The sequence below is a fragment of the Emys orbicularis genome, chromosome 3 (assembly GCF_028017835.1).
Source record: "Emys orbicularis isolate rEmyOrb1 chromosome 3, rEmyOrb1.hap1, whole genome shotgun sequence".
NCBI lineage: Eukaryota > Metazoa > Chordata > Testudines > Emydidae > Emys > Emys orbicularis.
Window position 1 is genome coordinate 208,032,745 of NC_088685.1, and position 26,507 is coordinate 208,059,251.

The 26,507-nt window shown below is 43.3% G+C and overlaps 1 protein-coding gene across 1 annotated transcript in view; it reads right to left on the reverse strand.

Annotated features, from left to right (window-relative positions):
- Positions 1 to 24,133, reverse strand: part of PLCB1 (phospholipase C beta 1) — a 633,260-nt gene extending 609,127 nt beyond the window's left edge. The window contains exons 1-2 of the mRNA XM_065400502.1: positions 24,035 to 24,133; positions 6,982 to 7,059 (exon numbers count right to left, since the gene is read on the reverse strand). Of these exons, the coding sequence (XP_065256574.1) occupies positions 6,982 to 7,059; positions 24,035 to 24,133 (177 nt within the window). The remainder of the gene's footprint in view (positions 1 to 6,981; positions 7,060 to 24,034) is intronic.
- Positions 24,134 to 26,507: the final 2,374 nt, after the last annotated feature.

Consider the following 26,507-nt stretch of genomic DNA (forward strand, 5'->3'; position numbering starts at 1 on the left):
GACCAGCTCGCACTGATGTCGGTAAACTGTTCCCGGTGATCTACCAGCATCTGCAATACCATGGAAAAGGAGCCCTTTCAGTTGATGTACTGAGGCAAGGTGGTCCGGTGCTAAAATAGGGACATGCATGCCATCTATCACCACATTGCAGTTCAGGAACCCCACTGCTGCAAAACCATCCAGCATGTCCTGCACATTGCTCAGAGTCACAGTCCTGCATAGCAGGAGGCGATTAATGGCCAAGCGTATGTGCATGACAATGGCCCCTGCAGTGGATTTCTTGACTCCAAATTGATTCTCAACTGACCAGAAGCAATTTGGCATTGCTAGTTCCCACAGTGCAATTGCCACTCATGTCTCAACTGTCAGTGCAGCTCTCGGTTTGGTGTCCCTGAGCTGGAAGACTGGGGTGAATTTGGCACACAGATCCAGGAATGTGGTCTTACATATCCAAAAGTTCTCCAGCCACTGCTCACCATCCCAAACCTACATAACAATGAGATCCCACCTGTCAGTGCTTGTTTCTCGGGCCTGGAACTGGCGCTCCACCATCTCCCTACAGCTACTCCATGAATGATACCAAGAACCTTGAATTGTTTCTATGTCCCACAGCAATCTAGCCTCCAAGAAAACATCACGTTCCCCACGGCTCCTCTTGTGCCTCTGCAAATACTGCAGGATCGGGTACCCTGTGCTTGCAATGCTCATGACAATAGTGCAGAGCTGTGAAGGCTCCATGCTTCCATCAGAGATGCCACGCAGCAAGGAAGGCCGCATGGGTTTGTGGGTCTTTGAAAAGAAGATGCAAAATATTATGGGCTGCAGATGAAATTATGGGATGGAGAGCACGTTATGGGAATTTGACCACATGCTTCCAGTCACTCCTGCGCAACTCATTTTGGGCCCATTAGGCACTGCAAAAAATTCCCAAAATAGCCTGCACTGGATAGTGGTGAGTTACACAGAGTTGCACTGCACTCTGCATCCATACAAGCACTCATGGGGAGGATGAGTACTGCCAACACAAGGAGCCCAGTGTGTGCACACACAAGCGATTTAATAACTGCAGCGGATGTATGCCATGGTAATTTAGGTCTACTTAATTTTGTGGTGTAGACATGGCCCTAGATTTAGACAAGGGACACACATACAGCAGAGGGGAGAATTTTTGAGGTCTTTACTGTGAACAGAGCCAGTATTCTGGCTGACTTTGCATGGACCTGCAAAAAAGCACTTTTCCCCTCTACTAAACACCTCTGTGTAGGGGGCCATCTTCACCATGGTAGGAGAGCACAACCACAGCTCGATACTAGCAAAGCCAGAGGGCCTATCCTTCTCAAAAGGGGTAGGGTGAGGGCTGGGCCATGGCCCCTCCCGCACTGCACACTGTCCAACAGAGCTGAACCTGAAATTAACATGTTCAAAAGGTGGTCAAGCTGCCACTTCGGTATATGCTGCTCCGGATCCCCAAGGGAAATTCTGTCTGAGTCCACCATAGTTCCAATTAGAGCTGCCAATGAAATGCAACACGTCTGCACCGCACCCCCAAACACAGGGCTGTACTGTCCAGGCAAAAATCTTGCTATTCATTTCCGCATGGAGGGGCAGTAATATTAATAGGTGTCCACGATTCCTAAAGTATCAATGTCTATTTTCATTGTCCGAAAGTTCTTAAAAAAAAAAAAAAAAAAAAAAAGGGGGCGGGGGGGGCAGGCAACGTATGCTAATTTTGTTACAGGCAGACGTTTGCTTTTCTTTACAAAAGCTCAATTTTTGTGCAACTCCAAAACAACTGAAGAGCACGGCTGAAATTTTTCAAAATTGCCTAGGGCATTTCGAGACACTGGGTGGTACTTTTTCAGAAGCAGCTAATCAGTGGTTCTCAAACTTGGGCTGCCACTTGTCAGGAAAAGCCCCTGGCGGGCCGGGCCGGTTTGTTTACCTGCCGCGTTCGCAGGTTCGGCCGATCGCGGCGAACCATGACCATGGTTCGCCGCGCCAGGCCAATGAGGGCTGCAGGAAGCAGCACAGGCCGAGGGACGTGTGGCCGCCCTTCCCGCAGCCCCCATTGGCCTGGAGTGGCGAACCGCGGCCAGTGGGAGCTGCGATCGGCCGAACCTGCGGACTCGGCAGGTAAACAAACCGGCCCGGCCCGCCAGGGGCTTTCCCTGCACAAGCGGCAGCCCAAGTTTGAGAACCACTGAGCTAAATGACTCAAGGAGACACATGGAACTAGTGCTTCTGAGTCCCTTAAGCACATATGAAAATCCCACCCATTAATGTCAAAGGGAATTGTGCGCATCTAAATCCCCAAGGCAACTTAGAAAAAAAAAAAACAGTCACTTCAAATTTAAATATAATTAAGTTAGGATTGAATGATTACAAATGATAGCCCAGCTGTAAATCAAAGGCAGCAGTGTACTTTGTGCATGGGCGCCTTATAAACAATTACTACAAGAATTAGAGACAATTAAAATACAAGACATCTTATGGGTCTATAAAATTGTTATTTTGTAAATGTTCAAATTAAGGCCCAATCCTGCAATGGATGGATCCCCATTTTGTCTCTATCTGGTTGCAGGATCAGAACGCAGGTGAGCTGGTCTCTAGGATCAGAAATTGCATGCATTTTTGCCTGGGACTGCTTTCTCCTCCAGATCAAGCTATTCAGAGGAAAATGTACCCAGCCACCTGTACAGCACACTTTTTGAAGAATTCTATAAACAAATCATTTACCTCTCATGCTGGCTGGACAAGAGAAATAGTCCAAAAATCTCAAGGGATCTGAAGCTTCTGTATTTAAGCTCGCTTCTGCCTCAGGCTAGCACAGGAATGGGCGCAGGGCCATATTATAATAGTACTTCGCCAGCTTCTCTATGTTCAAACACCTTATCAAAGCAGCAGAATTCAACTGATCCAAAACTATTAATCAATAGGTAACCTGTATCTTAAGTTATGCTGTTCTCCCATTGCACACAAAGGCCGTTCTTAGAGAAAAATGCATCACCACTACGACAAAACCCTGTATGTCCAGCAATTTATTGTTCACCATCTATTTTGTATTAGTTATGAATCTTGTTAGGCAGGGCAAAGTGGAAGAATACTGTGCCAGGAGGACAGTCCTTGAAATAGTAGCCGCATCCTTGATGTATCATCTTCTCTAGGAGAGGGTCCAGGGGTTGCCAGTGTTTAATAGAGCATCCCAATCCAAGCTGCAGGGAAACAACAGAGCAAAGCTCCTGAGACCAAGGTGGGGACTCCAAGGGTACGTCCACACTGCAAGAACAAAAAAATAGCAGTGTAGACATTCCTGCTAGGGCTCTGAAACCCCCCTCCCTCCCTGGGTCTCAGAGCCCAAATGGGAATGTCTACACTACAATTTTGAGCCCCAGAACATGAGCTGTGAGAGCTGCAAATAGTGGATCCAGGCTCTCAGACTTACTGCCGCAGGGTTCTTTGTTTTTGGGGGGGGGGGGGTTGCCATGTAGTGCACTCTGCCTCAAGAATGGAGCAAGGCAGAGCCCTAGCACCACAAGGTCTGCACATGACCAAGTCCAACCCTTGAAAGTCACAGGCGCAGCTCTCACCTTTGTGGGGCTCACCCATGCCAGTGGACAAGCCACATCCCAAGGGCCTACATGCATGATCAGGGTCTCAAACATCCGGGTTACCTTGGAACGGAGCAGTATCTGCTGTCAGCAGCCTTCCGGGAAAAGTTCAGAGGGTGACTGCCATGACTCACTTTGTTCTAATGTTATTATTTATATTGGGGTAGCACCCCGAGACCCTAATCACAAACTGGGCCACACTGTGACAGAACTTTACACACACACACTGATAAAGGCCCCGCCTCTGCCCTGGAAAAAAAGTATAGAAAAAAAGAACCTAAGAGCTAATGCCACTTTCCAGCTCATTGTGCAACTCCCACTTCCTTTCCTCCACTGCCAAAACCATCCGTCAGCCCTGACCTTATACCAATCCCTTGATTCTTCCAATTCATAAACTGCTGGGACTCCACAACGTACACATCACCTGGCATGCAGACATGGCAAGCCATACTCTCCCTGTTCCTCATTCTGCATAGTAATTCTTAATAGAATAACCCCCAGGAGCTGTAAATTGGGAGTCAGGTTATCAACAGCTATCTAGTCTCTCATGCATCTTACTCATCTCATCATCATCATCATCATCATCATCAGGGCGAAAGGTGTCATTTTAGATCCTATGGAATATTACTGAATCCTTGCGCTGAGATGTTCGATCTTCTCTCTTCTCAGCTACAGAGGAGCTTATTTTTGTGCGAGTGCTCTGAGAGAGGAAGGGAGAAATCTGCTGGCATCTCTGGACTCTGGTTTGGCTGTGAAGAAGGGACAGATGTGACACTAACATCTTATTCTTTTGTCAACTTCACACCGTCCCTGGAGTACGAGCATCCAAGCTCCAAGGCAATAAACACAGCGTCTGTAAGCACCAACTTTGTACATTTTCCTCATCTCCCTTTACGACGAGGTCTCTTCTTTCCCTTGCCCCAAAACCAGCTATCCTAGATTAATTAATCGAGCAAAAAAAGTTCTTTATTGTGGTTTTGCTATTCTGAGCAAAGTTGGCTACCTTAATACTTCCTGTGTCTTTTTAAATCAACAAGATATCAAACAAGCACCATTAAAGATAAAAATCAATCTGTACCTCAGAATTTGATTGTAATGAGGTATTTGTTCTATCTTGTGCACACAGAACAGGAAATACCACAGATGCCAGGGTAAACTGAACTACCACTGGCATAAGTGCAATTTATATTTGCACCAACTGTGCATTATCTCAGAAAAACATCACAGAGGTCATGCATACAGAATTTTCTCTTTGTTAGATCTACCCTTTCCTTCAATTCTTTTGATGAGTGGGTATGCGCACACACACACACCCCCTCTATATCAAATTCTAGTGTTTTAGTTATGGCTCATTTTAAAAAAGGATGAACAGTGAAGAGATGCGTGTCTCACTGAAGCTTTAATGTTATCAGATATGTATAACTCTGGATTTAGACAGAGGTTTTGACAAACCTGTCCAAACTGTAAGGCCAGCTGCAGATACACATTTTAATTAGCACTGATTACACTGAATGAAGCCAGACTCTGCATTTGCTTCTTCCAGTACACAAGAGGAAGAGAATGGTTTCACGCAAGTCCAAAATGTGATTGAATTCATAACTCTCTCCTTTTTTGAAGAGAGCAGATTAACCCGTGATGGTCGACCACCTGTCAGAAACATGACAGCAGTGCTGTGAAAAATGTGTCTCTTAGAAGATCTCTCAATGGTTGTAGGTGTGTAAGCAAGGTTACTGTTCCTTCTTTGGATTTCCAGCCATAAGTTGTAAAGAATCACCTTGAAATTTCTCACCTAATACTTACCCAGAATTTAAATTTAAAACAAAACTTCAATAATTAATTTCACAATAAATATAAATCAAAATATTCTCTGCATAAGCAGAAAGTGCTCATCCCCGAAGACAAACATTTTAAATAAAGAGACCTTTAGGATGGGTTTTGAAAACAAGCTTTACTTAGTTGTCATGAATTATTAACCAGGCAAAATCTCTTTTGTTGCCCTTTATATACATTTGATTCCCCAGTTTCAAAAATCAAACTGACACTTATGTCTCTTGTACAAATACCCAACCTTTCAAAAAATGCTCTGGGCATTATAAATACATTTTTTCATGAATATGGAAACAGCAATTCTATACATAGCCATTTTAGAGAATTGCTTCAAGTCATTGTTTTTTTTTGTTTTTTTGTTTTTTTGTGTTTTTTTTACACAGACAACAGTAAGAAACTGAGTGGAATGTCATTATGGCAAACCTCTTAAAAATGGAATAAAAAAACCTCTCCAATCAACTTTGGGTCATTTTTTTCCCTCCAAACTTAAGTGCATGCTTAAGTGTTTCGCTGAATCAAAGCCTGAAAGGGACATTATATTTAAACAGGACCATGTGGTATAAAGAACAACCAAAATAAAGGTCTTTTTTGCAACTCCAAAGAATTATTTCTAAAGACTTGAGGGTGCGGGGGGGTGTTTTGACAACTATGTTTCAGCGGCCTTGATGCTACAGCCTTGTATATTCTGAACCCAGCAAAAACAACAGAAAATGAAACCTGAAACACTACAGTACACAAGCAATTAGATGATTCTAATATATTCTTTTGTAACAGGGAATAGATACAAGAGAAGGTTACTTTATAACAAAGTACTACCACAATCCATCTTTGGGGACAAGAGGAACTAACTTCTTGATAATACTTGGATGATGTTTTTCCATTGCATCGCTGGGACAGCACATTGACAAGAGATCAAAGGCCTGATTTGCCACTGCATTGCCCCACTTTCACCCTGGTGTTTCCAGCTGACAGACTCCATGGCCTTACATGACGGCACTGATGTCAGTGGAATGACACTGGTGTCAAACAGGAGCAATGCAGCAGGCTCCAAGCCTTCCCAACAAGTGTACCGGAACGTATGTCTCCAACACGGAGTAATAAAAACTGAGGAGTGCAGAGTAACTCAGCAGGGAGGTTTAAATAGGCAGCTTTAAACTCCAATATTGGACCAACCACACAGCAAGGAAAAAATCCTGTTGACTTGAGTGGAGCCAAGATTTCACTCCAGATTGGTCTCCAGGTGTAAATTGGAACAACTCTGTATTATGCCAGTAGTGGCCAATGTCCACAAGGGGCCACTAAGGCAGCTGAGGATTGCCAATCAATCAATCAATCATTCTCCTTCTTCCCAGTCACATGCCCTGTGCAGCAGGGGCTGGGGAGGAGCATGTATGCTTTCGCTACATCACAGAGGAGCTTTCTGCACTGCGGTGTTCCTTGGGCATCCTCTATGCCAGAATTAGAGTGCAAAGCTTCCTGCCCACAGTCCTATTGCACTGGCGGGTAAGCTTGAAATCAATATGAAAAAAAAGGGTTCTTCTCTTACCTTATTCTGATCTGTCCAGTAAAAGAAAAATCCATGTGGATCTGTTCTAAGAAGAATTGGAGTCACAACAGTTGAATCCTACAAAGAAAGGGTAAAAAATATGAACATTAAACTTGCAAGGCAGATACTACAGGGCCATCCACCTTATCTTCACTGTTAACCAATAACAGTCCTAACAGCCACCAATCACAGAATGTCACGTACACAGTTTAATCCCACATCTCCATTTTGATGTCATAATATATTTCTAAGTAATTTAAATGTTTTCGTCTTCTACATTCTGTATATGTGCAAGAGAGAGAACGTATGTGCCCAATAATGCTCAGTTATACATATTCAATTACTGTAGGAATCTTATTAATTCTGTTTTCCATTTAAATACTTCCTATTTTTGTCTGTTATTCACATATGCGGTTTTTATAACTATATACATTTTTCTGAAAGCAGTTAAAAATCCACTTGTCAAGTCCATATGTGGAATCATTGAAAATTTTATTTATAAAAATTATCCTGAAAGCTGATGTCTATTTCTACTAGCCAGTTACTGCTCATGTAAAGCTTTGAAGCTCAGCCATTTCCCACACAACAATAAATAAGGCCAAATTCTACATATCTTTAGAAAATATGGCTCTGATTGATCCAAATTAAAATCAAATGTGCTGAAGATTTAAAAAAAAAAAAAAACCCATAAAACACGATTGAATCATGTAAGTTGCAGTCTATGATATTACTCAACGTTCTTTTATTCCAAAAACAGATGCACTACACATAAAAATGTTAAAAAGCAGGATAATGTTGATCTGTCTTAAATACTTATATGGCCCCTTTTACTGTAGTATCTGAGCACCTCACAATCTTTAAACATGTTTATCTTCACAACACCCCCCACGATGTAGGGCAGTGCTATTAACCCTGTTTTACAGATGGGGAAACACAGCACAGAGAGGTTAACTGATTTGTCCAAGGTCACACAAAGTCTGTGGCAGAGTAGGGACTTGAACCCCAGTGTCCCAATTCCTAGGAGAGGGCCCTCACCACTGGAGCATCCTTCCTCTCCATAGACAAGCTTTTAAAGACTGCCAATCCTGTCTGGACTGGAAAGGTATTACATTTGCTGCAGCAAATACTATCTTAAGAAAAGTGATCCAACACTGACCATCTCAGCAAGAGCCATTGGTCTTGAGAAGATAACCAGTGGCCTGGCCACCATGGACCACAGAATGGGAGCCAGATGGCAAACTGATTTGTTGGGTCTTCCCATAGGGTACATACACATGGTCCGCTTCCTGCAGTGTTTACACGAGAGCACCAAGTGCAGCGGTGGCAATCTGGTCGTGGGAGTCAGGGTAGGCCTCATTCGGGTGCTTTCCTCAGGGGTGGACTGCACTTCAGGGTGGAATGTCCCCACCATTTTTCCAACAACAAGGGGTGGAACAGTGGTTTCCCTGAGACAGCTGCCTGCCTGTAGCAGCCACGTCACCTTATTTCCCTTGGTATCCACCCTGACAAGCACTTATTGGTCACACAAGGCCAATGCTGTACCAGTTTATAATTTGTTCTCACTGGCCTCTGTGGGTCAGGACTTGAAGACCCGTCTTTCTGATTCAGTCCTCACCAGGGCCACCGCATGGGGAGAATGCAGTATGGGCACTGGCTCAGTGGCATTTAGCTTGCTTTCTGACAAGCGGGCTGCGGGAAGGGCGGCCAGCACATCTCTCGGCCCGCACCGCTTCCCGCAGCCCCCATTCGCCTGGGACGGCGAACCGCGGACAGTGAAACTGCTTGTCAAATGCATAAACAAAACACACTGGAAACATATTTTCTCTAATCTCTTTCAGTTATCTTAACTTTAGCGGTCATTTGTATCAACAGTAGGTGCGTGGGGGGAGGGGGGGAAAATCAGAGAAGTGTGAAGAAGTTTTCATCCTGGCATAAGGACATATACTTTATAGGACCAAACTCTACGTTTCTTGTGGATGTACAAGGAATGCAGCATCAATCCTTCATGAGGATTACCTGACAAAACTAACTCACATGTGACATTATCTGCTTTGGGGACATGATTATTTATGGAGTACTTTATGTCAGCTTTACAAAGCACATAATGCCAGATTCAAATACCCTTACTCATGTTCAGTAGCACCTTACTGCACAAAACGCTTTAATTCAACAAATAACAGGTAAAGGTATGAGAGAAGACTATGTCCTTGCCCTGAAAGTATTACAGTTCAACTCAGAGAAGCACAACACAGGTCACCCACAGTTCAGATGTAAGATCAAGGGGAAACATTGAGGGAAAGAAGCTACGGAAAGGTGGACAGTAATAAGAAAACAAAACACAAAATGTGCTGGCTAGCATTTTGTTAAATGAAAACCAGAAATTCTCTCTCTGAACATTAAAGTCATAGACCACAAGCAGTGGAATTTGTCTGGTAAACTACACTAGGACATTAAGTGTCCTAAGACAAGTGTTTTGACAGTCAACTGAAGGGAAAGTCTGATCCATTAAAAAAAAAAAAAAAAAAAAAAAAAAAACCACTAGTGGTACTGTGTATCAGCAAAAGATGTCATAACAAATTTAAAAAGTATGGAGGGAGACAAAATATTTTGCTATGATTCAGCAACGCACTTAGGTACCTGATTAACTTTAAATTTCAGTAGAACTTACACCTATGCTTAAATGTTTTGCTGAATAAAGATCGGCTTAAGCACACACTGGATTGTTTTCCTGAATCGGGGTCTTTCCCAGTTCCAAAGGGTCCAATGTGGTTGCTTGTGTAAATCACACCCCTTCTGGCTGTGGTGTTCTGTCCCATGTAGTGGCACCGAGACCAAGAGAAAGATAAAATGAGTCTGCTCTACAGCCTTAGCTAAGAGCCAGTTGGCTTTTAGCTCATGCGGTAGAGACTCATGCACTAAGCTCCAGAGGTCCCAGGTTCAGTCCCGCCCGCCAATAACCAAGGTCTATCTGTGTTACACATGTACTAGACGCAATGGAAAATAAGTGTAAAACAAACCTAATGAAGAAGAGATTGAGTGGATGTCAGTATCCGTAAAGTACTATAAAAGTGTTCTGAAATCTGTTCCTTTCCAAAAGAGATGATTCACCTCACATAACTGCCTTTCCTCAGCCCACCTCTAGACATTTTTTGTGCCGTCTGTACGTAAACTGACAGCACAGGAAAAGAGACGCAAGTTGCTCCTCTGAAGGATGAGGCACAGAGGACATTTGGAGGGGGCGGAGGTGTTGGGAACGACAGGCATAAAGAGATTATGTCTAAGATTAATCAGTTTTGCTGGTTAATCATTCCAAATCAACTGCTTAAATCCAAAAGCTGTTTGGATGCATCTGTGCGGACGACATACGGCTGTCAAAGTCCGATTTTTCAAGTCTCGGGCAGTGGGATGCCAGCTATACTCAGCAGACTTCGTAGTGCCACAAAAAGAATTGCACCAAAGCCTCCAATCCCCATAAGGTGACAAAATGGAATCTGCACCATGCGATGCATAAAGAGGAATTATACATAGTCTCTTTAATTAAAGCTTCTGAGTAGAGTAGAAATTTTATTAGAATACAAAATCAAAAGCTGTGCTAAAGCGGCAGTTTTTTTTTTTTTAAAGTCAGTAAATGCAAAAGCAAGAGTTGCTACAAGAACATTATTTCTGCTCTGATACTAATTTATAACAATTTCTACTCTTGTTTTTCATGTTAAATGCACTGCTCTGATATGACAGACTATTTTATTATGTGTATTACAACAGAACATAAAAGTCCCAACCAAAATTGGTGCCCCACTCTGCTAGACATTGTATAAACAGAGCAAGAGAGACAGTACCTGCCCTATAGAACTTTTATTTACTGTATCGGACTTTTTAAAAATTTTGTCTACAGATCTCTGTCACCCTTATGTCAGCTGTGAGTGACAGCAGCAATGGCTGGGTTCAGACTGTCTCAATGTTCTTGTTTCTAAAATAAGAGCTCTCATCCAGAGCCATACTCCTATTTCTGGTCAAGTATTGACTCACAAGTAGCTTTTTATTGGGGGGGGGGGGAATCAATCGAAAAAAACCCATGAAAACTCCCTATATATTTACATATAAGAAAATGAGGAACCTAAATCAGTGCATCAGGAGCTTGGTCAACCCCATAGGAGGGATAGCTCAGTGGTTTGAGCATTGAGCTACTAAACCCAGGGTTGTGAGTTCAATCCTTGTGAGGGACATTTAGTGACCTGGGGCAAAAATCTGTCTGGGGATTGGTCCTGCTTTGAGCAGGGGGTTGGACTAGATGACCTCCTGAGGTCCCTTCCAATCCTGAAAGAAAAAAAAATTGTCTGACTTAGAAGATAAATATTTCATATACAATTGTTGTATTATATTTACAAATAAAATATTATTGCACCCCACACTGCTACAAGTCATCCTGAGGAGTATCTTCAAACTCATTCATTCAGTTTACTGGCCCATTTCCCAACCTCCCCAAATGCAGCGGTTTTCCATCCGCACCTACAAAGACAACAACAAAACAAAGGAGACACAAAAGCACTTTAGGAGTGTACGAAATACAATTGCCTTCCATCCAGGTAAACAAGACACCCCTACAAAGGAAAAACACCCAAGGACAAACAAAGAGGGAGGGGGCAAACTCATGTCTTCCCCACCCCAATTGAATCCAACACACACAAAAAAGGACAGAGAATAAAGCAACAGAAGGAAAGACGAGGCTTGCTTGACTATATCCTCACACAAGTGAACAAAGAGGCTGTTCTCAGCACAGTCTCTCAGGACCAGATTTCTGAAGAGCTCAACTCCCATTTAGGCCCCTGATTGTAAAAAAGGTACTCAAAGCCCAGCAGCTCCCATTGAGAACAATAGGTGTCCCTTTTGGAAAGCCAAACACGTATTTAGGTACCTAATATGGGAGCTGGGTTCTTTTGAACATCTGGCCCTAAATAAACAGAAGAACCAATACATTGCATGCTGACACGTTCATGGAGACGTTCCAAGAATACAATCAAGATGTGGGATGGGGAAGAGAGACGAGGGTGGAGAAGAAGAAAAACAAAAAGCAGAGAAAGGCACAGCAGATTTGCAACGTCTAGCCAACAAGTCCGGGCCACAAAATGACCACAAATTGTTAGCAGCTTCAAATACCACCCTCTGCCTACTATTGCCACGCAGAGCTCTGGCTTCTGATGGACTTCCTCTGCAAATTCCTGAAATAAAAAGCTCAACAGCAGCATGGACCCGATCTGACAGACCAGTACATACAACATTGGAGGGATTAAAAAAAAAAAAAAATCCTGATTTTTAATTAAAAACAGATTTTTATTTTATTTACATGTCGCTAGTTCTTTACACTCTTCCAATTTTATAGCCTTGAATTGCTCAAACAGACATTTTGGACTATTTTCTTTAAGTAGTTTCTGCATGGTTAGTATAAATTTCACATTTTGCATTGAGATATTTTCCACTAAGAAGTTTCACACTTAAAACACTCTTCTAGTCCTGTGCTGTATTTGCAACCAACACCACCTCCTGACATACTGCATTTACAGAAGTCAAGAAAGCTGAAATGCACCAGCCAGGCTACACGCCTCCATCAAAGTTTGAAGTTAATGGGACTTGTGCTCATAAGTCATTCAGGAGACTTGAAAATTCCCCCCTTAGAAGCATAACTTTAGGTTCCCATTTTGGAAAATTTGGGCCTGTGTATATAAAAAAGTTCACTGTAATTTTTAGTGTACTGAAAAACCTAAGTGACTTTTCATTGTTGTAAAGAGATTTTATGCCTCTGAGGCACAATCAAAGACAGTGGGATGCCTACCCACACTGCACCACACTTTTGCCACTACTGCCCGATGCTGGGTGGATACGCTGAATGGCACAAACGACCCAACGTGAATGCATTCTGCCAAAACTTTTACTGGTGCAACTTCTGTGTTGAGACACGTCCTATGAGAAATGCTACAAAAGTGGATGGATGGCTTTAAGCACAAGAGCAGCAGACAGAAGATCAGGAGTAAAATTATGCACCTGTTTAAGAATCAGCAGGATCAGGGCTTTAATCTCCCAATATTTTGGTTTTCGCCTATAGCAGTTTTGTAAGGGCTTGTCTACATGAATGTTTAGTTCATTGCAAGCTGGGGTGTGAACCTACCCTGCACTCACCTGCTGCACTGTCTGTATGGACCCCGCTGATTGCTTCCCAGTGTCAAAAAGCACTAGATAAATGCACTTCAACGAACTGTTAATGCATGTCTCCAGGATTCCCAAGGACAGAAGTGTGCAGCAGGCTAGTGTGGGGTAAAGTCACACTCCAACTTGCCACAACCTAAACATTCATGTAGACAAGCCCCTCAGATTCCGCTAAAGCCAGGCCCACATACAGCATTTGTACTGGTATAATTATTACAGTTATCGGTGTAGATTTTTTTTTAAAACCAAAATAGTTATCCCATTATAACCTCTAATGTGGATGCAGTTAGAGCGGTATAAAGGCACCTTATACCAGTATAATTAACTCCCCTTCCCGTACAGGAATAAGTTATAGTGGTATAAGCACTTTTATACTAGTACAACTACTAGTACACCAGTACAGTATAGCTAAAAGCAGGCCAAGTTTTCTACACGGACAAGCCCTAGGATACTGCATCAGGAAGGGCATTTAAAACTATATGTTTAAAAACATTTTTAGTGCATTATAAATTTTCCTCTAAAGTGTGTCCTACTGCAACTTTTAAATGACTTCTAAATAAATTTAAAATAAATTCCTGATTTAAATAAATGATTTTTTTTTAAATCAAGTTATTTAAACGCCTCAGCAATCTCCATCTTAACATAACGTTAAGATTTTAAAGCCACAAAAGCCAAGCAACTCAGAGTTAAGGTTGTGGCCGCCCTTTTAACTCTGCTTCGTGCGTATGTGTTAAGGGTATGTTCCTCCTTCTGTTGAGGACAATGGCAAAATCGTCACAACTTCAGCTGGAGAAGGAATGGACCCTACAATATGGGCTTTCAAAACATGGGGAGGGGAAAGATGAGCTATCTTCGGCAGAGTATTTTTTTTTTTTAAACATACAAATATGGAGTAACTGAGTGGCGGTAACAAAATGGAACAAACCTGCACTACTGAAGAAATGTGGTTTTTATTTAATTGTTTTAAAAAGTGCAATATTAAGAGTAGGATTTTTAAAGATGCTCCGTATTGGCCTTTCTCTGCGCCGTTGGAGTCAGTGGGAACTTTATGGAGGACTTCAGTGGGAGCAGAGTTAGGGCAATGCTCACCCTAGCTTTCTGCGATGTCTGCATGTCAAGGAGGGGGTGTCATTCCCAGCTCAAGGAGATATACTTGCACTAGCTCGGAGGGAGCTAGCACATGCAACAGAGAGTGTAGCCATGGCAACGTAAATGGCAGAAGGGGCTAACTGCCCTGAGGCAGGGGCGCTGGAACGGGACAGGGGCTTGGCCCCATCACCTTTAAACCGGCCGGCCATAAGGGTTAAAGGAGCGAGTGGAAGGGGCAGAGTCTTCGGGTGGGGGAAGTGGCGGTGTAGAGGCAGGACCTCGGGGAAGGGGCGGTGCAAGGGCGGGAAGAAGGGGCAGCACGGGGCCACAGTTCAGGCACCAGTGCCTTCCTCCCCACCCCCCAGGATGCTTCCGTCGCTCCTGACCTGAGTCCATGCCTAGAGTCTCCAGCGGGTACGTACTCAGGGCAGCTCGCACTGTTTTTAGTGCACTAGCTTTGTGCGAGCCAGCTGAGAGCTAGAACAAGGATGTCTCCTTGAGCCTGGCATCACCCACCCAGCTCAAAGTGTAGACATGCCCCTTCATGTCATTTCGCTAAACAAGTGTTGGGGATGGGGATTGAAATGGGAACAACACACCCTCACCACATAGGGGCACTGTGAACATTAATTCATTGATGTAGTATCTGAGTGCTTCAACAACAGTGAGGAGTGCCACAGAAAAGCCCTTGAAGAAACTAATAATTGTGTCTTCAGCACAGGGTTTGAACAGTATGCAGTAAATAAGCCACGGAGCCATCCACTGAACAATGAGGACTGTTGCTGATTTATTCAATCTTATTACCATCCATCCTGTGCAATGAATGAGCCGGGAATCCTGTGGGAAAATAGTATGTGATTATGTAATTAAAGACTATATCAAAAAGCATACGCACAAGGGACCAAATTAAAGGTTGCACTGGCAATCTTAATTCTGGCATTTCCTAGCTTTTGATTGCTTGATTTTGCAACCTTACTAATGGTCTTTTAATGTGGTTTGACTGTAGTAACAAAAAATTCATTTAAAAAAAATGTTTTTCTTTTAAAACAAAGTTTTGTATAGAAAGTAGAGCAGGTCAAAACTTCCTTAACTAGAACTTTTTTCAAACAAACTTTCTTTTTCTCTAAACTGCAATTTATTGCATAAAAATGTCAATGTTATCAAAACTTTTATACAAGTTTTTCATTTAAAAATAACCCATCTTGTTTCAGTAAATAAAAAAAAAAAAAAAATTCAGTGACCATTTTGAAGTGTTTTAGCTAACAAAAAGATGAGGCTGACACATTTTGATAGCCACAGTTTTTCTCTGTTTTTTTCCCCAACTCTAAAAGAAAGCATTTTTGCACAATGAACATAATGATACATGAAATTCTACTGACAGAACTTTTATTTACCAGATTAAAACAGATAAGGATTTCAGTCCTTTCATCATTATTTGGCATAGCTGTTTGAAGGATAGTCCAGTGCTTAAGGCACTAGCTTGTGACTTCAGAGACCTCACGTCAAGTCCTTTCTCCGCCACAGACTTCCCGTATGACCTTAGGCAATTCACTTAGCCTGTCTGTGTCCCAGTACCCCCTCTGCAAAGAGGGTAAAATAGAACTTGCCTATCTCACATGGATGTTGTGAGAATAAATATAAAAAGAGATTGTGAGGTGGTCAGATATTAAAGTAGTAGAGGCTGTATATGGAATTGAAAATCATTTTCATAACCTTTTGGGATAAGAGGCTGCTCATTTTACAAGATAACCTTGGGGCCAAATCTCTGTCCCACAAAAGTCAATGAACGCTTTCCAATGGAGTTGAATAAGATCTGAATTTATCCTGTGATGAAATATTAGCTGATTGAACATTTGAAATATGATTTTTTTAAATTCAGTATCCGATTATCTTCTTGCGTTACAAGAGAACTGTTCTACTACATTTTCCCCACTAGTTTAGATAACAGTGTATCCTTCCCTAGTTGATTTTTGTTCATTATATTTGGTCCGATCATTGCAGATTAAATATAATTTTAAAAAAATAAAATAAAAAAACCTGATCATGTTGGACTCAAAAAAGCTCCAAATCCAAACCGGCTGGAAAAAACAAAGTTGTTCAGTTGAGTATATTTTTCTTCTTTTTTGAAAGAAGGAAAAGTCTAATCTCTGAATATATCTAAGAGCAGAGCAATGTTGATTCATTTCTGAGGTCTCAGAAATATACAGTAGTGACAGATTTGGACAGAATAAAAAATAAAAATGCCAACATAAAACAAGCTATATGAGAGCCAACAATTTAAACCACATCTGAAAGTTTCTTCAAGGGAGAAATACATTCTCAGGCAAGTATTCACAACTAGTTTGTTTGTTTTATTTATTTCTACTTAGCCATACTGATAATACTTGATACATGTACATATTTATTTGGATGTTTATAAAGTATAATAAACACATCTAATGTTCTTGATAATCTTCTGAAAAAGACTCTAAAATAAACAAACAGGCCCATGAATTCTCCCAGATCAAATCACACAGCACTAGTCACCAACCAAGTTCAAAAGCATTTTATAAAATTGGGTAAAGATAATCAAGCACAGTGGCTCTCAGCTCTTCCAGACTACTGTACCCCTTCCAGGAATCTGATTTGTCTTGCGTATACGCAAGTTACACCTCACTTAAAAATGACTTGCTTACAAAATCAGATATAAAAATACAGAAGTGTCACATATCAGGGGGTAGCCGTGTTAGTCTGTATCCACAAAAACAACAAGGAGTCCGGTGGCACCTTAAAGACTAACAGATTTATTTGGGCATAGGTTTTTTTACCCACGAAAGCTTATGCCCAAATAAATCTGTTAGTCTTTAAGGTGCCACCGGGCTCCTTGTTGTTTTTGTAGAAGTGTCACAGCACATTATTACTGAAAAATTGCTTACTTTCTCATTTTTACCATATAATTATAAAATAAATCAATTGCAATATAAATATTGAACTTACATTTCAGTGTATAGTATGCAGAGCAGCATAAACAAATCATTGTCTGTATAAAATTTTAGTTTGTACTGATTTCACTAGTGCTTTTTATGTAGCCTATTGTAAAACTAGGCAAATATCTAGATGAGTTGATGTACCCCCTGGGAGACCAGGGATACGCATACCCCTGGCTGAGAATCACTGGTCTAGCAGATGGGTCCTTCTGAAGTCTACTGCAGTACTCTGGGTTCAATTTCTGACTTCGCTAAGAACTTCCTGGGTGAGCGTGGGCACTTAGTTTGTCTGCACCTCTATTCCCCACCTGTAAAATGGGAATAACGTTTCCCTACCTCCCAGGGGTATTGTGAAGATAAAATCCATTAGTTTTGAGGGGCTCAGGTGCTACTGTGATGAGTAGATAGGATATAGCTATTTACCCCATTTTACAGATGAGGGTATGGAGGCAGAGAGTGATTAAGTGACTTGCCCATGGTCATAAAACAATGAAATGGCAGAGCCCAGGGCCAAGATTTAAGAGTGAGTAGTGAGTCAACCTGAGACAAACTGAAGAACCTCATTTTCAGAGGTGAGTGCTCAGCCCTTCCTAAAGATAAGACCCCTTTAAGGTATCTCAATTTCGGCACTCAAAATTCACTAGTCACCCTGGACTACCTTGCCCCTGACTTCCCGCCTGGTGCCCTAGCCACTGGATGCTGCTGCGCATGGAACAGTTCAATTCTGATAACTACATTTTTAGTTCAAACTGGGTTCCAGTTTTATGGCCAGAAAGTCGTCTAATTTAGGCAGCGTTCCTGGTAAATATAACCTCTCCATTACTTACTGGTAGACTACACTTGAAAGCGAAAGTAAATAGCATAAGCAGCAAAGACCTGGTCAAAGCCTTTATATAAAGTACATATTATCACTCGGGAAGATAAGAAACTCTTTAAGTGAGAATTGAAAACAAATACACTTTTTAACATATAACACTCCATTAACCTGCCTTGGCATGCCAATTACCGCCACTAGACAATACCAGTTAAACTGTGTCCTAGCTCTGGGGCTGGTGCTACCTTGGCTATGTCTGTCCTGTTCCTGCTGGGGCCACACAGCAGAAACCATTACACACAATCAGGGGTGCTAGAACAATTTGTATATAGTGGTGGTGCTGAGAGCCATTGAACCAAACTGTAAACCCTGTATATAATGGAAACCACTTCAAGCCAGGGAGCAACCCCAGCTCCCCTAGTTCCAGCAGCTATGCACACGAAGCCAGGGCAGAGCTCTGCCTCCACCAACCTCATGAGGGGAAAAAAAAAAAAAAATCCTTTGTACTCCGGTTTCTTTAACTCACCCAGCTAGTAATATATTTGCCTTTATCATGCCCCTCCCCCTGCACTATTCCTAAACAAAGTGGACTTTGGAAAGCCTTTCACTGTCGTTTTTCAGTGAACGCAATTCTTTTGAAGATTGCTTTAAAACTCTCCAAGGAAGAATTATTAAAAACCTTGGGTTTGATTTACGGTTGAGTGGCCCAAGTAAATTCAGTTTGTAAACCTCCCTCTTCCTGAAACGGTAACTGTCCAACACTGGGAACGAAGGACACCAGCGTGTCTACAGCACTGGCAGTCAAACCAATGCTTGAATAATCCAGACTTCTTTCCCCGCTACGAAAGGCTAAGATTTTCAGTGACCCGTGATTCTGCTCCCCTTCATTTTTGGAAACCTAACTTGAGACAGCTTAAAGGATCCCGATTTCGGAGGGCAAGGTGCTCAGCCCTTTCTAACAATCAGGCCCCCCTATAATGAGTCACAAGGCAAAAAAATCCTTCAATGGAAAAGTGGATGGCTATGGGGATATTATAGTCACCTGCAATCCTGGTGTATGAGAACTCCACTTGTCTCATAGGATAGAGGCGTATTCTCTTTTATTTAAATAAGATTTTAACTGGATTTCAACATACAGGACAGGAAATCCCCTGCAGAACACATGGAATTTCCAGACTTTACGATTGTGTAGACTGCACGGATTTAAACTTGGTCTAAATTGACAGAAGATTATCACTGCTCAGAGCACAGTCCAATGAAGTCAATTGAGATCACCTACACACTTCCCACAGACATCGGATCAGACCCTATACGAGGCGTGTAGGTGACCGATTTGCACTTACGAGTAGATGAGGGTCCACAGCACACATTTAGCACTACATGTGTTGCGCTTCTTAGTGGTCTCAGCAAAGTTACTAGATGGACATAGAAGCGAACTGCCCTCTGTACACCTAGGAATAGCTGCTCTAGGCCAGGTTCCAAGCACCCTGGTGGGTGAGTTTAAAAGCCTGCATTACTACTGCTTCTGCCAGCAATCCAGCACCGTTCAATCTCACCCCAGCATCATTCAAAGAAGTACTAAATTAATTCTTTAAGAGCTATTGCTTTACTCTTCATCCAACGCATTGTGTGACTGTGTTATAGCCAGTAAGTGCTACTCTGGGTAAAACCCTTTCAGCACTCCCATTTGCAGAAAGCTATTTTCAGTGGCTTATAACTCATCTGGAAAATTTTGCTCTGGGCTGAAACTTGGTACAAGTCACAAGGTTTTGCTGAGGAAGAGCCTTTGTTTTATGAGATGTGGAAAGAAGTCAATAGGGTCATTTTTCTATTAGAGAAATAAAACAGAAGGAAAATGTGCTGTATGGGAAAAACATAGGTAGGGGATAATTCTGTCTTGACAGAGGAGTGGATCAAATCTTTTCCAAATCAGATTCCTAGGGTTGTACCAAACACACACAAAAAGTTGTTTTCAGGTGCTTTGGGGAGGCCAAAATAAACTAAAATTCCAGGACCAAGTTCTGTTGACTTGTGAATTCAGTGAGAATTTGTCTCTGCTTACAAATAGGACCAGTATTCATCTATGGGAGGAAGAAGGGGGTAAGAGAGAGAAATAGCTAATTATTTGTTTAGTAAGAGATTTTCAAAATCACTTAAGGGGTTTAGGAGCACACATCCTATTGATAGTCAAAGGGGCTTGTGCTCCTAAACCCCTTAAGCACCTTTGAAAATCTCCTCCTACAAAAGCTGATTATGAGAAGTATTCTCCCCTGCCTCCACCCAACAAATATTTCATAAGGAACCTTGGTGCATGAGCTTAACTTCTCTGCACATCCACTATGTTTAGACAATGGATCCAAAGTAGCTATAATGGTCTATTATGTTTTATTGTCATGGTAAGTTTAACATATTATGTATCCTCATTATTATGGCCTATTGTTTCACAAAGGAGCTTCTATATACACACACACACACATTTTCACACTTTAGACCATAAAGCCTCAGGTCAATGATGCTCATTTAAAAAAAAAAAAAAAAAAAAAAATCTGAATACAGGCAAACAGGCTAGATGGAAAAGACTCCAAAGTCTCTGTTGATTGGCTAGGTAGCAGATACTTTAAGTTGTCACTAAACATACATTTGCATGAAATGTCCCATACTACAGAGTGTCAAATTAGGTTCACTTCCACTAAAATGTTTTTTTCCTGGGATAATTCCATTGCTGGAACGAGGCATTGTGGATAAAAAAAAATATTAAAGGGGGGGGAAAAAACTCTCACGTACGCATACTAAGTAAATTGCAATTAAATAAATCAAAAGAGAGTTAAGGCTCAAAACTATTTCACAATGTTATGCCCATGGCAGGTGTCTCAGTGTCAGATAATCTCAGCCCGATTCCTACATTCATATACGTTTGAGAGAACCCTCATCACCCAGAGAACCCCATTGATAAAGAATTCTTGCATATGAGGTTGCAGGATTGGGGGGGACCCATATGTGCCAGATATAACGGGGAATCTATGATGATAATCTTGATTTAGGATTTATATCCTTTGTCAGTTTTTGCTAACAAACTTCATGCTTAATATTGTTGGCGGTTTCATTTAGTCTATATAATATTAATATATATATATATATATATATATATATATATATAGTTATAATTAGATAAAAACACCCTGTACGTTATTTATACAGGAAGACTCCATTTTCACAAAGTGCATCTCTTCACCTATAGACATTTCTGAATAACGGTTCAGTAATAGCCTTCACAAATAAAAACCAAGGACCAAATTCTCTGCAGACTTAACTCCATCAGCTAGTTTTATCTGCAGATAATTTAGCCCTATCTTTCAAGGTAACAATATCAGCAAAAACAACAAGGAGTCTGGTGGCACCTTAAAGACTAACAGATTTATTTGGGCATAAGCTTTCGTGGGTAAAAACCTCACTTCTTCAGATGCATCACGGCTACCCCCCGATACTTAATATCAGCAAGATATTGCAAAGAATTCTGTTCTTGCCACAGTTACACATCCGAGGGTCAGGAAAAAGAGGCAAAACACTTAATCCATGTTTGAGAACTCCTCGGATTCTTCACCTGGAGAGTGTAAATCACTGTTAACTTGCCCTCAGCGTATATGTGGTTTGTGAATTTGCTGGCAAGATTGCTTACCAAAAAAACCCAAAAACAAAAAACACAGCTGAGACTGTGCTGTGATCTACAATATGGCAAATCTGATGAGTGAGAACTCAGAGGTGTCAACTCAACCTGAATAGCAAGTGAATTATTCATTTTAGATCCAAATCTACCTCAGGCACTATGTGACCCTGGTGTTATGTCACTGTTTATTACTGTAAATTATTGGCACAGCCATGAAACTCAGCGTCTAGGAATCCCTTAATAAGTAAATCCCCATTGCTTCAAGACTTCCCTCCTAATTTTTTGGTGTTGCATCCCTCACTGCAAGCGTTTGTCACACATTTCTGAAGGTCAGGATCACACCTTTGGTCTCTTGACAGGTTGAGAGCAATGGTAACGTGATACTGCGTAACAGAACTGGAACGGTGAACTGCACTCTCTCTCGGCAGTCCCACTAGCTGTTACTGTGCATGTCTCTAGAGAAGTAAACTTTACAGCAAGAACTTTTTTGAGAGAGAGAGAGCTGAGCTAGTATAAAGGGAGATCTCGAAAACTAGTTCTTATCAACGACTCTTGCCATTCAAGCTGTGGCTTCTCCTTTATGTCCAACCCATATACTTTCATCACAATGCTGCCTCTGTGCATACTTCAGCACCGACCCTGGTGGGGTATCCATTTCTCTAGCTGTGTGTGGAGGGCAGGGACCCTTGAGGTTTTACCACAGGAGCAACCACTGAGGGATGGGATTGGCAGTGAACCTGTCCCCTCTGTTTCCTTCCACCCGGTGCTAGATCCTCCCCACCCATAACTGGTGGCCCAATGGGGGTGGGGAGAGGAGAATGCTATCTACCCGGTCTCTGAAGAAGTCCCTGGCACAGCCGATAGGGAGAGAAAGAAGTCCCAACTGCTAAATGGCTACCGTGCAGGGGGCAGCACAGAGCTACCCCTCTCCCACACAATGTAGCAATGCTGAGATGAAGAGACAGAAGAAGTATCGGATGTTTCAGGGGAGGAAGGGACCCTGCCAGGGTGTGTGATTTTGGATTGAAGGGATGTGCGTGCGTTTTGTGTTGCAGAAACAAGAATGCGCGAGAAGGGGGGCTTGTGGGGAGGCTTGAATGCATCTAGATTTTGGGAGGAGTCAAGGATTGTGGAGAGACGTTTGCGGAGGAAGGCAGGGGAGTGGGTACCTGTGATGTTCTTCATGTAGGGGATGCAAGAGTGTGTATGCACAGGTCGTGAGATAGAGGGTGGAGAGGCAAGTCAGGTGAGGTAGTAGCTTTTATTGGGCCAACTTCAATTAGTGAAAAAGACAAGCTTTTAGCCTACTTCAGGTCACAAGGTGGAAGGGGAAGAGTCCATAAAGAGAGTGGGAATGAAGAAGACAGGAGAAAGCAGCGAGGGGCTGAGAAAGTGGTCATTATGGAAAGAGAACACAGGGAAAGAAAGAGGAAGGGAATAGAAGCAAAGAGAATACACTTTATATTACCATATATAACAACATAGGGTAATACAGGGTGAATTAGATGGAATACAACATAACCAAGAGACACAGGAGAGGGGAAAGATAACAGTGAATGAAGTGAAATGGAAAGAACAGATAGATGCAAGGGAGACAAAGTTCAGAAAAGTTTTAGTAGACGTGACAGTTTAGATGTCAAAGGGTTACAATAAATAATATATATGAAGGTGCACACACTAGCGTATATGTTATGCTAATATTAATAGGAACAATAATTCACTGCCAGCATGGAAATAAAGCCATACTGTCAACCTGCTCCCCCTCCATTTTAAACTGTCCTCTTTTCCTCCCAGAATCATCCTCCAACTTTTTAATATGTGCTTGCACCGGTGTCGATTCCCGGACCACACATTCGCTCTGCCCTCTGGAAACAAATCCATTCACTCCGAGGCAACACCACACACGGGGGCTAGCACCAAACCCTCTGCATCCAAATGTGGATTCCCCTTTTTTGGAGGAATAATCCTCTTCCCTCCCACAAAAAAAAAAAATATGAAATTCAACACGCTGCAAGGACGCGGGCCCCGCTCTCAGCTCTGCCCCAGAGGGTTAGCACAGAACAGGTTTAAAACAAGGTGAGGCTGCTCCTGTCTTCCCCCATCCCCATCCCAGGGCGGTACATGGCATGCAGCGCGCATGCAGCTCGCTCCATGTGCGGGTCGGAGCCATGGATCGATCCGGTCTGCACGTTGCCTTTCCCCCGCCGCCCGAGGGCAGCCCTGGGGGGACGCGCGTGGGAGTGGGCTGGGACGCGCGTGGGAGCGGGGGGGGAGGGACGCGCGTGGGAAGGGGGGACAGGGGTGGGGGAAGAGCCGACTTACATCGTCCCACTTGACAAATTTGGTGCCTTTCTTCAGGAGGTCGGAGACGCAGACGGGTTTGAGCTGCAGCGCGTGGACGCCTGGCTGTGCCCCGGCCATGGGCAGCGCATGGAGGCTGCCCGCAGGAGGGCAGCCCCGGGGGAAGGAAGGAAGGAAGGGCAGGAGCCTGGGCTGCAGCCGGGGCGAGCGGCAGCGGCGGGGAGAAGCCGGGCGAGGCAGTCACCGGCGCGCAGGGGCGGCGAGCAGGCAGCTGGCGCGGCCGCCGGCGGACAGAGCCATGCAGCGGCGGCACATCCTATATACACGCGCGCCCGCCGCGAGCGCGCTGCCCGCCCGCCGCCGCCGCCTCCTCCTTCCCCAGCTGACTCGGCCCCCAACTTTCCTCCGCGCTAGGCTAGGTCACCGGCCTGCCCGCGGGGCGGCAGCGCCACCTACCGGCGCGAGGCGGCCGGTGCAGCGGGAGGAGAATGAGTGGCGCGCGCGGGGGAGAGGCTAGTTTTGCAACCCCCAGGCGAGGTTAGGGGCGGGCCAGCTCTGGGGGGGGGGGGGGGGGGTTAGCACAGCTGTGCTTTTCCCCTTCCCCACCCCCACCCCGCTCTTCCAATCGTCCACAGTATCTCATGGCCCTTTCCTAGCAGGCAGCTGGGGGCAGGGCCCACCTGCAGAACAGGTGACAAAGGCTCTGTCTGCTAAGCATGAAGGAGGAAATCCTGGCCCCACGCGGCAAAACGCCCCTTGGCCTTCAAGCAGAGGCAATATTCCACCCAGGAGTCTTATAGCTAGGGTGACACCCGTCCCTCCTGCCCAGGGACCGGTGACGAGCGTCCCCGGGAGCGCAGGGCATACAGGAGACAGCCCACATGGCAGCCGCAATTAGGGTGACCAGATGTCCCGATTATAGGGACAGTCCTGATATTCGGGGCTTTGTCTTATATAGGTGCCTATTGCACCCCACCCTCTGTCCCGATTTTTCACACTTGCTGTCTGGTCACCCTGGCCGCAATGATGGGAAAGATTCAAATGTCGGGGTTGGTTATTTGTTTTTTAAAGCCCAAACCTCACTGCCCTGGGTGGGGGGACCGGAGCCAAAGCCCAAGGGCTTCAGCCCTGGGTGGTGGGGCTTAGGCTTGGGCTTCAGCCCCGGGCCCCAGCAAGTCTAACGCCAGCCCCGGCGAACCCCTTAAAACTGGGTCGTGACCCATTTGGGGTCCCGACCCACAGTTTGAGAACTGCTGCTTTATATCATCAGTAAAACATACGGGGGGGGGGGAAATTATCTCCCTAACTTTCCCACATCTGTCCTTTATTTCCTTGAAACGTAGCTCACCCTACCTATAAAGAACACCATGCTTAGACACGGGTTCTATGTCCCGCTCTGCCATTGGCCGGCTGCATAACTTTGGGCAAGTCATTGCACAGTCTTCTGCCTCAGTTTCCCCATTGTGCAATGGGGATAATAATACTGACTTGCTGTGTCGAGCACTTTGAGCCCTATGGCTGAGAAGTGCTGTATAACAGCTAGGGATTATTATTATAGTAATCATTAAGCATTTCTCTTATTCCCTAACTTACTGTAACAGATGGTGTGAAAACTCTGGGTTTGCAAGACCCAGGGGCAAAAGTTGTATCACACTTGCTATTCAGGTACAGTGTGACAGAGAGGGTTGTTAGTGGTTACAGATACCTCTTCAGAGAGAATAAAGGGCAGAGAAAGTTGAGGGTAAGTCTGGAAAATGTTATTGGAGTGCTGTTCAGACAAAGGGGAAAAATTCATTAGTCTGGAAATTGACAAATGAGGTGATGAAAGGGTAAAGACAACCCCTAAAATCATCAACTCCCTTTGGTCTCTAGTTATAATCTCATAGCACCGGTCTCTAGTGAGCCACAAAAGTGTATAAGAAAGGGGTTTTCGAAAGTTTTATGCTCTCTGCCTACTGAGAGGTTTTCTTGGAATAAAGACCATTTTAGGTATCCTTTTCTCGATTCATTTAAACACAGAATGTGCACTAACATTCGAGTGACATCCTAAAACAAAGGTTTTTAAGAAAAAGGTTTTTGAAGAACAAAATCAAACATGCTCTAGCACTGACCTTCTGCCTGTTGAAGAGTCACTGCAGAGATAAAGTGTCAGATGACGCAGCACAGAAGAGTTCGGATTTCCCTGTAGAGATTTCTGGTTGACCCTTAAGATTTAAAGGCAGCTGGTCAAACTTGTTCTAACTTGGCCAATGCAAATTATGCAGAGGGAACAGCCTTTGAGGAAAATAAGTTTGGGGGTTGAGGATTGTTATTACAAATAATTCATTGGGTGTAGGTATATGTTTTTAGAGATGTTTTAAAAATAAAAACAATTTACTCATTTGTCTGTTATTGTTAGTTCCTGGGTTATTAAAACGTATTGGGCTTTCTCCAACTTTATTGACTTCAATGGGATACTTTCCATTGACTTCAATGGGAGTTGAATCTGGCCCTT